The sequence below is a fragment of the Brachyistius frenatus genome, unplaced genomic scaffold, assembly GCF_029030835.1.
Source record: "Brachyistius frenatus isolate BFR_SWC_R1_liver_20210118 unplaced genomic scaffold, ASM2903083v1 Contig_308, whole genome shotgun sequence".
In the NCBI taxonomy this organism is placed as follows: domain Eukaryota; kingdom Metazoa; phylum Chordata; class Actinopteri; family Embiotocidae; genus Brachyistius; species Brachyistius frenatus.
In genome coordinates, this window is record NW_027210907.1 from 155,796 (window position 1) to 170,666 (window position 14,871).

The 14,871-nt window shown below is 42.9% G+C and overlaps 1 protein-coding gene across 1 annotated transcript; it reads right to left on the reverse strand.

Annotated features, from left to right (window-relative positions):
* Positions 1-426: 426 nt before the first annotated feature.
* On the reverse strand, positions 427-14,421 carry trmt44 (tRNA methyltransferase 44 homolog). Its single transcript, XM_069722898.1, has 11 exons — positions 14,072-14,421; positions 13,337-13,454; positions 12,419-12,638; positions 12,266-12,334; positions 11,771-11,878; positions 10,535-10,606; positions 9,327-9,433; positions 8,776-8,959; positions 7,470-7,803; positions 3,458-3,574; positions 427-2,112 (listed from the first exon to the last, which is right to left on the reverse strand). Exons 1-11 carry the CDS (start codon positions 14,394-14,396, stop codon positions 1,880-1,882), a joined length of 1,887 nt encoding a protein of 628 aa, XP_069578999.1. The 5' UTR covers positions 14,397-14,421; the 3' UTR covers positions 427-1,879.
* Positions 14,422-14,871: the final 450 nt, after the last annotated feature.

Genomic DNA, 14,871 nt, shown 5'->3' on the forward strand with positions numbered 1-14,871 from the left:
TATAAAAATAAGCTGCTGAGCACGTGTTGATAAAATGATATCAAATTGCTTTCTTTTCCTACTTTTTGTGTGTTTCGAGGTGTGCATACAAATATGAATGTGATTCAAGCTAAATCGGGGGAGAAGTCACATTCACATCTCAGTTAGTCACATTTAGCAAATCAATCAATCAATTTGCACATCAGTGGCCTTTAATAGCAGAACTAGATCATCCAGATTAGTTTGGCTCCACCTGACTGCTCATAGCTTCAGATTACAGTCTGGAAACCCTGTTCGCACGGAGGTTTGCTCGGCCACTCTGAAGGGCCGACCAATCAGCGATCAGTAGGGGTGGCGAAGAGTGACGCTGAAGTCGAGCGTTTGCTTCTATATTTGGTTCCTACAATGTGGTTGAGCTTGATGAAAAAATACAAACCAAAGCAAATATGGAGGAATTTAAGCCAGAGCGAGGACAAAGCCTTCATTTTTATTGTATTTTTTTAAGTCTGCAGTGGCTGTTTACGTGACATGGCGTTGGACTCGGGGGAGTGACTCTGTTGTTTACAGTTTGGCGAGTTTCGGCTCTCAACATATGTCATATGGTTGTCCAGTAGTTTAACCCTCCTGTTGTCCTCGGGTCAAAATGACCCGCAGCTGTGTTCAACCAAGTTCTATTTTATTTTCATATTTTTTGGGATCATTGGTGACAAGGAGGCTGTGAGGGTTTCTTTAAAGAACGATGAACAATGATCCCTAAAAAATATTTAAAAAATATATAGAAATAAAATAGAACTTGGTTGAACACAGCTGCGGGTCATTTTGACCCGAAGACAACAGGAGGGTTAAAAATAAAAATCAACCGGAGGCCCGTTAGGACGTAATGACGGAAAACAATCGTAAATGGAGCGTGAGGACTCGTGTACTCATGCAGTGAACTTGGATCTTGTAATACCAGACTAAAGCTATTACTTGTCAAAACAGCACACAGCACATTGTGAGATAAGTAGAAGCTGATTAAGTTATGCCAAAAATATGCCTAATCTTCTTTTTCACTCTGCATGTGCTCTGAACTGCGTCCTCGTGCTTCATTGTATCAGTGGTCTGATTATTGTGTGTCACATAGACAAACAAAGCCCCCGAGGAGGCCCTTCTCATGGCCGCGCCGCGGTCCCTGGGAGGGCCTCGCTGCCTTTGACATTTGAGCCACAGGGTGACGGCAAACTGTGCTGGAGAGACACAGCGGAGAGCGGCCGTCTGGAGGGAACGACACGCAGCTCACCCCTCACAAACTCCTCGCCAACAAATAATTCATACCGCTAACATTTACTTTGTTCAAACGCTGTCCTCACTTTATCCGCCGCCCCGACGGTGAACCTCGGAGCGCACGTCTGAGGCGAAGGAAACGTCTCAGTGAAGCGCAGAGGTAAAATCCTGGAAGTACACAAGAGGCTTTTAAAGTTTATATCTAGTGGAGGCAAAAAGTTGGAAAATACTCCGGATGGTAAGAAAATCCAGGACGCAGTTGATCATCTTAAAATTGTTCCGAAGATACGATTTCTGAACTTTACAAAAAAAAGCTCACTCCTTAAATAAACAGAAGACAGACAAAGGAATCGTTTTGAAAATAAATTTCATTAAATAAGTCCAGCGGTGAGACCCTGGCAGCCTCACAGAGAATGAAGAGGACAGTGTGAAATTTAAAGACCTACATTCACAGAACCGATGTAAGGTTGCATCAGTAAAACTCACACTGCTTGGACCTGAACGTCTTCCTCTGTCCGTGTGCGGGGCTGGACGCGGGGACCGCTGGTGGACACAGCTCGGCCTTTTAATTGGAAAACAATTTAAAAATCAACTACAGAAACGAGTTCAAATGAAGTGATCTGGAGGAGCAGTCCAATCAAAGGGCAGCGTTCTTTATCTTCTTCAGCGGTTTGGTCGAGGGTCGGAGGTCATCCAGTCCGTGAGCGAAAGCGCAGCTTTCCGCCTGCAGGGGGCAGCCCTGAGCGTGGTGGTCATGAAACCAGCAGGGACGAGTTTTCAGGGCGCCGGGGGCGACGGGCTTCCTCTTAGTCTCCGCTCTGGAGGACTTCCTGTCCCGCCAGTCTCTTATGTACACTCTCCCGCCTTCCACTGAAACACAGGCAGACACGAGACCTTTCAAAATAAAACACTCCTCGCTAAAGTTCAAAGTAAATCTTTTCTGATAGAGAGTAGAGGAGTTATTTCCGGCGTTCACACTCCCCGAAGTAAACAACACGTCTGCCATCTGCATAACGAAGACAATAATAGACGAGTGGCGGTTTGAGAAGGCTCGACACGCTCCTGCTTGAATCATCAGCACACGAGAGGAGCAGCTTTCTCGTTTTCTTTTAAGGGTGGAGGGGCGCGGCGTACACCTTTATTAAAAAAGGAGACGGTGGAGAAATGACAAGAAATGAAGTGAGCTTGAGGGAACGATACGCAGCAAAGATCCCCGGCTGGACCTGAGCAAAAGACGCAACAACCATCAGACCAGCAGGACACCTGCGTTTAGATCTATGCAAGTAAGAACTTGTAGGGTGGAGTGACTTGTTTCTGCTGACCTTCAGTGACTTCCTCCAGCACACCATGACATCACTGTTAGGTGTGTTTTCAGGGAACCAAGCTGCAGTCTGATGTTCAGTTACTCCTTAAGGTGAAAGCCGCAAGGAGCATTTCTGAAAACTGTTTGTTCAGTGACAGGATGGGATTTTTTTTTTACTTTTTTTTTTTTTTTTTTAACACTCTGTGGAAAGCTTTTGAAATGGCAACAGGAAACTGAATTTACTGCTGCTCTGATGTGTCGTTTTCTCCATGGCAACAACACCTGAAGCTCATGAGATGAAACTGACGGAAAACTGACTCTAAAACGAAGTTCAGGGTTTCCACGGTTCAGGGAATATCGGGGACTATCAGGGAATATCAGGGAAGATCAGGGAATATCAGGGACTATCAGGGAAGATCAGGGAACATCAAGGGATATCAAGGACTATCAGGGACTATCAGGGAAGATCAGGGAATATCAGGGACTATCAGGGAAGATCAGGGAACATCAAGGGATATCAAGGACTATCAGGGACTATCAGGGAAGATCAGGGACTATCAGGGACTATCAGGGAAGATCAGGGATTATCAGGGAAGTCTAAAAACACCTTTCCGGACAGGGAAAGTCAGGGAATTTGAGCGAAGTCATGGAATATGAGGGAATTTTGCATGTGCCAACCCATTTTTAACAAAAATGTCACCGTTTCTTTTCTGCTCATTATTGGTGACCTAGAGTGGGAATCCTGTAAATTAAAAAAGATTAAAACAGATATAAAACCCTGCAGCCTTGCGAAATTATCCGAAATTTATTTCCATTAAAAACTGTTCAATGTAAAAGTAAAAAAAAACAGGCTTCTGAACTCATAAGAGTAAAAGATAAAATACACGTTCCCCTCTATTTCACGTGGACTACCTCTGAAGACTTGATGGTTGTTCCTCAGGAGCGTCTGAAGGCCTCCGCACTCCTTCTTCAGCAGCTGCAGGGTTTCCTGCTCCAGCAGCGCGGCCACCTCGCTCACAGAGAGGCTGCCTGAAGAGGAGGGGAGGAAGGAGGAGGGGGAGGAACGGATGAAAGACAAGAGTGACAAAAGGAGCAGGAGGAGATCTATCGATGTTACTCTCATCAATATATTAACACACTGCTTCGGGCCTGCACGGCAATTATTTTCAGATGCAGAGAGACTTGAAAAATTCTCTCCGAGAAAATATACCAGGACAGAAAAAGTGGTCAATACTATGTGCAGACCAAAAAAGAAAAAGAAAAAAGGACCTGAGTCCCTGTCCTTTCAGTGCTCGTCAGGGCAGTGGTGCTCAATTAAAGTTGCTCCAACGAGCTGTCAGAGCGACCGGCATGCGTTTCACCGCTGCTTCTCCCAACGGCCATTTGAGAGCATGAGTCACTGTCGTCGCTCCCCCGGTGAGACACAATTTTTAGATACCAAAGAGCAAAAAAAAAAAAAAAAAAAAAAAAAAAAAGTAGAAGGAGGGGAGGTATTGAAATATATAAAGTTGTAAGCTCCGAGTGGAGCAGACTTTCAGCAGATAAAATATCTATCGACTCACAGCACGCCACCGTTGGGCTTTGTTTCAGGACATTTCTGGTATTTTGGGCTTTGCCCTTTCTCCCCCCAGAAGAGAATTCAATCAGTGCTGACCTTTGGTTTATACAAATGACAATCTTCCTCCTCTTTTCTCTGACATATTGGAGAGGGACATGCCGCATGATTTCCAATTGTTCCTTTGAGCCGTTTCATTACAATTTTTGACCTAAATCTGCAAACTTCATCACACTACTGCACCAAATCTCTGGGGGCATTCCAGGCAGTCCGTGTCGGTGCAGAGATTATTGAATGCGAGATAATTTCACAGTGAAACTCACCGTCTGTGTCCCGGTTCTAAATTCTGCTGCTCGAAGACAAAGTTGAATTCATAATTTGACAGTAAATGTGACCGCAGAACTGATGCAGCAATGATTTTAGGTTAGCAGGACAAGTTGTTTCACGGAAATTCGTCAAACAAATAAAATACATTCTCCACCTTAAATTTAGTTAATCCCAAAAATATGCGACGCACTCCCACATTCACAGACAGCAGCGCGGCCAAACGCAGCCCCGGTGCTGCAGAGTGTGAAACTGGGCAGACCGTCGTCCCTGCAGCTCAGGACGCCAGGGAGCTCCAGCTCTTAATATAATATCAATACAGCGTTTAGAAGCTGCCCTTTGCTGCCCACGATGTTAATGGGGATTAATGGGAGAAGGACGGTATTGATTGAGTTGAATCTGCTTGGACTAAGACCAGGCGCAGATGATTATTAATGGATTGGCTTGACGTACAGTTGGACTTGTTTAAGGTTGAACGTCCCCTGTGAGAAAGATGGCCAACAATTGATGGTGTGTGTGTGTGTGGGGGGGGGGGGTTTGCTGCTTAAGCCAAATTCAGAATCAGGCCGAGTACAGCAGCGGATCCTCGGCGTCTTCACTGAACCTCGGAAATTTCACCGAGTCGACGTTCAGTGTCGCAGAATATGAAATGCGTGTTCGATGTACAGCTGCGCACAGATTTTCATTCTCGGCATAGTTACGTAACTACGCGAGCCCAGTCGGCAGTGCGGCACGCATGAATTAGTGACGGGTCACAGAGTCACAGTCACAGTGGCCAGCTTCACACGGAAAGTGTTTAAAACGCCACAGAGATTTATCGTACTTCTAGTGCACAGATATCACACGATGCAAACAGCAGTGATGTAAACAGGTTTGAACTTTTTCTTACTTATTGAAATAAGCCAAAGTGCTCAATGCAAATGTGTTTAATAAAATGTGAACTAAAAGGAAAACCTCCAAATGATTTTGGGATTTTGAGATCTTCTAAGTAAAGATTTTTAAAAGTATTGAGATCAGATAAAACTATAGTAGAGTATTTTAAACATACGCCAAAGACAGTCACGCGATGTCATGTTATCACTTCCACAGGAAGAGAGGCGAACAAGTCCGACACCAAATATTTGGTTACGCAAACAGGACGAATCCACGGGTGCATGAAGTTCTTCTTTATATACAACCTTTTTTTTTCCCAGTTGGTTTAGGAGCTGAACGAAAGTGTTGTGTCTGTACTTACAAATAGAGATTAATGAAGAGTGGACAGAATTTGAAGCCAGGAAGCTGTAAACCTCCTCAAGTATCACTTTTAAACAATCAAAAAACGAGTCATTATCAAATCCAAAATGATCACCCTGTTTGAGGATGCATTAAGTCTGAAGAGAAACTGAAGTCCTTCGGATGAATCCGAGACCCTTCTGGATCTGGAAACACGGGCCGGCTCGCCCTGATTTTACCTTTTGTTCTTACACAGCAGATAACTGGTAAGAAAACCTCAATACAAATGCATACTCACGCATGAATCATAGATGGTGGTGCATTATTCATCCAGCCATCTCTATACAGAGTTGCCGTCTCCTTTTAGTCGCTGTACTTCATATTTCTCTACATCTAATTTCAGCAGCGGCACCCTGACGGAGAATTTTCCGTTTTAATCATAGTAGTCTTCATCTCGTTATCTCAATTCATATTGTGTGTGTGTGCGCGCTCGTATACGTGTGTGTGTGTGTGTGTGTGTGTGTGTGTGTGTGTGTGTGTGTGTGTGTGTGTGTGTGTGTGTGTGTGTGTGTGTGTGTGTGTGTGTGTGTGTGTGTGTGTGTGTGTGTGTGTGTGTGTGTGTGTGTGTGTGTGTGTGTGTGTGTGTGTGTGTGTGTGTGTGTGTGTGTGTGTGTGTGTGTGTGTGTGTGTGTGTGTGTGTGTGTGGCGCTCTCTGCGCCGTGCAGTGCAGGAAGTCGCTGGCGGAGGGGTGAGGTGGGGAGTTCAAAGCATCACGAGGCCCTGCCGACTCACGCCGAGAGGGGACAGGGTGGTGATGAGCGAGGTGGGGGGAGGGAGGGAGGGAGGGAGGGAGGGAGGGAGGAAGGGTTCGGTTTAGACAGAATGATGGAGGAGGAGAATCAGACGGGAAGTTCAGGCAGAACAAAATCCCGACGGGTCACAAAGCAGCTAGAAATATAGTCTAAAAGGTAAAAATGTGAGGAATGACTCACTGGTGTCATTGTGGAGGTGTCAGGTTTCATCTACGCTGCCCTGCGAGGGCGACACACAGTCACACATATGTGGCCAAAACTGAGCCAAAGGAATTCTCTGACATTTTGGAAAATTTAGCAGCGAGTGGCAGCCCACCGTGACACCACCTGCTGGTTTGTGAACTGCCATTTTGTGCCTTGAGTCTGGTGTTTTAGCCTTGTCGTTTTTTGTGGAGCCACAAGTGACCATATTTGGACACTAATGCCGGTAACCTGACAGCACGCCAGGCATGTCGATTCCTGTTGTTCTGGGTTTTGTACCCTCGTGGTTGAAATGCACTTATTGTAAGTGGCTTTGGATAAAAGCGTCAGCTAAATGAAATGTAATGTAATGTAATGTAGTGTCAATCAAACCGGGCACCCCCTCAAACATACCTCTCTTTGAGGGCTAACTGCTAATTAATAATGGAATTATTTTCAGACAATGTCACTTTAATGATTTGTGGAAAAAAATGTACTGACTGTCATGAGAAGTTGATGCGTTATAAATTGGAGTCTATTGGAGCTACCAGTTATTTTTATAGCAAGCCCCTAGTGGCCCTCGGCGGTATTGCACTCTTAAACGGACAGTATAACTGCTCTGCAACAGACACAACGAAATAATGGATTCAGAAATCCCCGATGTAAACAGTAATAAGACCTGGGTCAGCACGCTTCACAGATAACGTATCGTACTCTGGATTTGATCCGGATCTGTTCGTCGCTCACGTCCAGGGAGACTTTTGTAATAATTATTATTTTGTATTGTTTTTTTTTTTTTTTATCTCGGGTGTTTTGTGGCTGTTGATGTTTTGCCGTTTACCTCCTCGGTTCCAGTCGCCGTCATCCGCCGTCATTCCCAGAAGAACTTTACCGACCCGCAGAACGATGCCGTCAACGAAGTCCCGCGGGAGAGCGGCGCAGTTTCGAACCGTTTCCACCCGGTCTCGGGGCTGAAACCCTGCTCCCCAGGAGCTCCCGGGGGTCCTGTCACTCTCTGCGTTACCGCGGCAACAGTCCCCGGCGTTCGCGGTGCCTGACCTTCGAACCGCGGGCCCCGCGGCGGTCTGGCGGCTCTGGATGTAACGAGCTCTCCGTGTCTCCGCCTCCGCCTCGCCGGGCGGCCGATAGTTTCTCGACTTTCCCACCAGACACACCTGCGGGAGGAAGAGCTGAATGTCAGGACGACTCCCGGCGGTGCCGACGACTCCAACTGTAAAACCACAAACTCAAAGTAGACGTGACCAAAAAAAAAATAATAAAAAAAACACCATGGCAACATATGTAGTGATTTTGAGGGATTTTTAAGCTTTTGTTTTTAATGTATAAACTAATGACTGATCAGCGCACATTAAAGCCCAGGAATTAATTGCTTGTTCTTTTTTACGTGCGCATGTGCGTCGTAGCTATTAATGGCTTCCAGCTATGAACCAAATGTCTCTTTGGGAGTATTAAAGACTTGATTTATTCATGTGCGTCTCTACTAAACGAGACCCAAGTGGAGAAAAGGCCTCTTTGAACTGAATGTGGTCGTGACGGACGAACGGCAGCATATACATCCGAAACCTTATTTAAATGGTGTTTTCCATCCTGTAAGCGGTCTGTGAGTCAAACGGTTGAATGATGAATGCATTTACCAAGAAAAGGCTGAAAGATGAGGTCATGGTGCATTATGGGAAATATAGGATGCAGGAATTTTGACACAAACCAGAGACTAAAAACAAGTGGGAACTCTGCCGCTGGTTTTTTTGTTGTTGTTTTTTTTTTAAACTCCGTTTCTGATCTGGTATTATTAACTTCATTTTTTTTTCTTCTTTTTTGGTCTTCAGTTATTTGATAGCTGACAGCAGAACTGGACAGGAAACACGGCGAAGAGAAATGACGAGCAATAAAAGGTCTCCAGGCAGAATCAAACCAGGAAAGATGTGATTACATAGTTTGGCTATTAAATCACTGGCTCACGTTGGCAGGCGACTTAAAAAGAAGTCTTTGTATCTTCTCAGCTATATTAGCACAATAGCAGGGAATAATTTTCATAGTAGTCACTGACTTCTTTTGAAGGACATGTTGGACAAAGAGTATGTCAAACTAATGTGTTCACTACGAAGCTGTGTCTTTTGTCAGCCTACCCGTTTGGTGGACGGGATTCTCAGGCAGTCCTCTTCCGTGTTGAAGCCACAGACTTGGCTGACCTCGCTGATGAAGTCAATGTACTCCTTGTACTGAGACTTCTTACACTGGCGTCTCTGGTATTTTCCATAGAAGTCGAAGAAACAGCAAGGGAGGACAAAGTAGCGGCAGGAGTGAGACGACCTGCAGTTTAAAAAAAAAAAAAAAAAAAAAAGGAAAGAAAATGATGATTATAAATCTTTAGGGGGTCGATGAAGTGACTGTATGTGCTACTTATGTTCATTTATGTGTTTCCCAACAGTGTTTTAAGGTTATGAAACGGTCATTACTAAAGATTATCGTTTGTAGTGACAGAAGAGGAAAAAAAAAAAACGACCGAGGCTCAACATCGCCACCCGGTGGTCGTCTCAAAGAAGACACACTCCCATGGGAGCAAACACACGACACACAAACAGTCCCACATCTTCCCCTGCCTATTATGTTATTCCAATTTGGAGAGATCAGCTGGCACTTGAGCTGCAGAGTGTGATTGTGTCTCCTGATGACTCGCCTGGCTGCTATAACGGGGATCCACGGCGTGAGCTCGTCCGAGTGGTTCCCAATCAGCCAGTCTGTACCTGGGAATAAGAAGTTCTCGCTGGGAGTAATTGCCTTTTCCTGAAATAGCAAAGATCCCCAAAACAAAAGCACAAGGGCTCCTTTAAAGCAGGGAGGATGCACAGTGGTGTGATTTAATTCAGAAACACTTCATGGAAACTTTTTAATATATATATATACTGTATATATATTCTCAAACTTCTTTTATAATGCCAGATTTGTGAAAACTTGTGTTTTTGTTTGAATTGGGTTTTTTTTCTAAAAAAAAAAAAAAAAAAAACTTGACAAAGCAGTGACACAATCTAACTCCCCCTCAGCATTTATATAAACCCTTTCATATTTAAACAGGCGGCTCCATCTCCAACATCGCAGCCGATGTAAGTGAAGAGAATTGAAGCTTGTGAGGTTTTCGGAGAGCTTCCGAACGAAGGTTGAGGGCTGAGCGCGGCGGCCCTGAAGGGCTCGGAGACATTGGTGTGCCACGTCCGCTCCGCTGAAATCAGTCAATAATAGATGAGTTGAAATGGAAGCAGTCAGCAGCTTGTTGTCAAAATGAGCGACTGAGGCCGGGAGGCAAGACGGGGAAAGAGCTGCGTTTTTTTTTTGGGGGGGGGGCGCAGGCTTCTGCTCATGGCTGTGTGTTTACATGATTTTCTCCAAATTTATCATCACATCATTTAAGTCCTTTAAGTATACCGCTGCCTGATGGGTAATGTCAAATGTAACATCACTGTTTCACTGTTAAAAAAATACATTTTTCTTATATTGCTTTTTTTTTTAACAATAGTTTCATCTCCGACTGCTGCTGACAACTATGTTCATTATCAATTCATCTTCTAAAGTAAACAGAGAGATGGAGTTCATTTACGAATCATTGGCCAATGTTTGACACAAAAACCAACATTTCAATTGTATTTCTAGTGTTTAGGGAACTAAAATCAACGTGTATTTATATTTATAACCGTTTATTAACTTCTTTAATTATTCGTGTTGGTCCTCAAGAGTTTGAAACTTCAAAGCATTTAAAAGCCTTTTTTTTTTTTTTTTCCCAAAATAAAACGACGGCGACGCCAGACAGCTGCTGCACGTGACACTGAAAAGATAAGAACTCAAAAATCAAAACCCTGATTATGTTTGGAGTTAATCCTTCCTCGCGCTCACCTCCAGCTGAGTCTGAGGGCCGTACATGTCCCAGATCTTCCTCTTCCTGACGTCGATGCCTTTTCCAGGGTGCTGCAACACAAGAAGGCGTGACGGACGGCTGCTAATCACTCATCACCACGTTGACGCCGAGGCTGCTTGCGTGCGATGTGAATTACAGCTGTCCCAGTTTCTGATTGGTAATTACAGTCACGGTGCTAATATATTCAGAGACGCGAGTCCTTCTCACCCGCTCACACCGATTTACTGTTTGTTTTCATCATATTTCATATCAAATATAAACATTTGGTCAGATGAAACTATCTGAGGACACCGCTTTGAACTCTGGGAAGTTACCACGGACATTTTTTTTCACCACTTTTTTTAATATTTCATAGTATCTCAAGTTGATTGAGACAATAATCAGGAAATTAATCAATAATTAAAAATAACTGTTAGTCACAGATGTCTTCCAGAAAGAAATATTTCAACAACTACAGGATCGGACGGCTTAAAATTTCACCACAAAATGAACTGTAAAAACTTTTGATTAGTGTCACCATCGGGTCAAATTTTTAATTTGTTCAATACTCTGATTTATGACCAATCACCTCTAAAACTGATCTCATCTGCGTCGTGGTTTATTGCCAGTTGGCAAATGTAAAAAGTGAAAACATGCTAAATTAACATGGCTCACAGAGCATTTGCATGGCTATAATCTATTATAATTAATAATATATAATTATTAGTCCTGATGATTTCAAGTCTTTATCTGAATAAACACCACTTTCATGACCGGCAGTCATTTTATATAAATTAAGTGTTTTTTGTTTTTTGTTTTTTTGTCACATTATTCGACTGACATTTGAATTAAAGCTTGTGTTCAACAATGAGGTACGATACACTCTGATTGGATGTCTATGTGACAGATGATGAAGCTTCACTAAACCAACATATTCAAGAGTTTACAGGCTAAAAAGCATAAATATTATTGCACATAGAAAATATCTCTGACCGTCCTCAGCTCGTTCTCCAACTCTTTCATCAACATGATGTTGTTTCGATGCGTTACATATAAAAACTTGTGTTCAGTGGATTTGGTTTTTAGTACGATTTTAACCAGGAAGTAACTGACTGTTGAGATCAGTTTTCAGGAACCAATGAGGGGAACTCAAATGCAAAACAAAACAAAAAAAACTCCAGTGACACATAATACTCAGCTCAGCTTTAGGTTCATTCGGCGAGCACCGAACTTACCCCTTCGTTGGTCAGTATGTGAACCAGCAGGCCGTTTCCACAGCCGAGGTCCACGAAGGACTGCGAGGCCGTCGCACTTCTCTCTGCTCTCTCCTCAGCCCACAGCACCTGCAGGCGCAGAGACAGACGCTCAATACTGCTGCGAGGTCAGAGGGCGTTGGATCTCTTTCATAAAAATCCAATTTAGGAGCGCAGCGCGACACCTGCTGCTGACACCCTTTCACCCGCCTGCAGCACGACGTACGGTTCGACCCACCGGGTCAAAAAACTGTTGTTTTTTTTCCCCACACTCAAATTGATTGACACAGCTTCGGCTGCGTGTCGACAACATGCGACAGATCGCGATTGATTTTTCACCTACGCGTACGGACGTGTTTTAGGGTCAGACGTATTTCTTCAGTTCGTAAAAATTCAAGGACAAAACAACTTTACTTGACCCACTGGCGTATTGATTTTGTTAATAAATCACGATGAATAAGCAGGTTCGGCACCCACCAGGAGATACGTAGCTATGGCAACATCCTCGTAGACGAACTTCTCAGGATCCGTGACCTCAGGCCAAACCTGGAGAGAATACAACAACAACAAAATCACAAAACATCGTCAACGAAAAGACCAGACGAGCCCCGGAGCGTCCGCTCTCTTCACCTGGACCATGGCCTTGTACTTCTCCTTCAGCCGCTGGTACACGAGGCTGTACTTCTCCAGCGGCAGCAGAGACAAGGTGCTCCCGAACTCGCTGCTCCTGCACTCGGTGGCCCAGCGCACCAGTTTAGGCAGCAGGTCCGAGGACATCCAGGGCAGCTTGGCGTAGGCGACGCCATCGGAGAACCACGCGTCCTCCGTCAACACGTGCAGCTCCAAGGTCCTGAGCAAAAAACAAGGAGTCGTCTGCAATGTTGTTGTTTTTCTGTACTTAGAAATTATTTCTACGTTATATTGATTTTTTTTATTTTTTTTTTGGGGGGGGGGGGTAATTTGTACTCTTTCCTGTTGAATAGTTTCCTGAATGTCCTGCTCACTGTCCTACTTCAACATACATCAGGAGGACTTAAGGGTTTAAAAATATCAATAATAATAAGCATTAACTACCAGCTAATTAATGGTTTAATAATCATTCAGTTCATGTTAATTAAGGTTTCAATTTATGCCTTACTTAAAGTTTATTTAGGTTACTATTAGTATTAGTAAACACAGCAATAAGAATTAACTACAGGCTAATTAATAGTTAGTTAACGGTTGAGTCACCTTGTCGAAACGTAACATTAATTTGAATAGCAACTGTGATTTAATTGCATTTTTTTTTCCTCAGTACCTGTAATTTATATTTATTAACTGATTGCAACGTGTCACTAAACCAAACTAATACAACTAAACAGTATTTATGCCAAATTTACAGTGTTAATATATGTAAAAGTATCTGTAAGCTTATTGTCAGTGACATAGAAGTATTAAAATAAATAATTTCAACATTTTATCCGGTCAGTTTTGTCCTCGTAGGCAGTCATGTTGACCTATTACCCTGTTTTAGGACTCCGCTGGACACAAATATGATTTCAGACTCACCACTCATCACAATCCTGATTGCGGAGCTGAATCTGATAAACGTTGCCCCGCTTCAGAGACACTTTCCCCTCTGCATCCTCTTCAAACGGAAGAAAAGTCACCTGTTGTCTGCAAAGGTCTACACAACACACACACACAAAAAAGGTATTAAGACTTATCGAGGACAAATTGAGAGTTCAGAGCAACAGTCAACAACCAAGTCATATTGATTAACGGTAGATATCCAAGATTATTTATTAATATGTGGAAATAAATAGCCTATATATCCAAAGGTTGTTTTTATAGAGAAAATGAGCAAAAAAAAGACTTCATCCACTCCCATTTAACAAGGAAATATTATACTTTTTATGACAACACGTTTATTTGACAGCTGTGGTTTTGAGTTACTTTTCTAATTCAAGGTCTAAATACAAATATACGATTAATACATCAAAACACAGCAGATTGAAATACCAATAATAACAATCTAACATTATATAACACTGAAAGGGATTTTTATACTTTTATTATATTATATATATTATATATATAATATATTTATATAATTTAAAATATATATTAATTTTAATTTAATTTAAAATTAATTTAAATTAATTTAAAATAATTTTAATTTAATTTTAATTTTTAACTTAACTTAAGTTAACTAAGTTAACTTAATTAACTTAAATTTAAATTTAAGTTAATTTAAAATATATATATATATTATATATTTTTATCAATGAATACTCACGTTACCTTTTAGTACAACTTCTCTCTGCAGGTTTGTCCCATAACAGCTGACTTTCGGGATGAATGTCCTGACAGTGGAGGACCAGGGTTTGTTCCGGGCGGCTGAAGGCCCGCCGGCGGGGCCGAGCGGCAGGTCCTCCTCCCGGAGTCCAGCACCCAGCAGGAGCCGCAGGTCCTCCCCGTCCGCGGCTTCGCTCTCGGTCTCTTTAACTCCGCAGAGACGCTTGTTTACGACGTGAGGTTTCTTTATCCACACGTCTATCGCGGACCAGAAACCTCCGGGGAGAGTCTCACCTCCTCCGGGGAACTTTATGTCGAAGACTTTCGGCATCGTTGCTCGTCAGAGTTTCGTTTTGTTTACCTTCGCGGAATATTATATCGTCGCGTTTTTGATGACGTCTCCCGATGCGACGCAGCAAAGCAACGCCGCGGTAGAGGGCGCTGTTTCTCTCGGTCTCGATCATCGGCCTATTTCTGCCCGTTGCTGTTTTTGTTTTGTTGTTTTGCTTTGTTTTTGGTTTTTTTTCCTGACTAGATAACAAACAAACACATAAACAAAAGGACGACAGTGGCCATAAATATTACCTGATTATTATTATTTGTTTTTTTTTCATATTTAAATCAAGTTGATTTATAACAAATCACATAATCGGACTCCTCAGGTTTACGACAATAACAACAACAATAGGCTCAGCAAGTAATCTGCTGTAATCAATGTTGTTGTTTTTTTTGTCATTGTTTATATGTCTTGTGGATTATTATTTTTTTACACACGGTGGCATTTTCTCAAATCTTAATTTACTTTC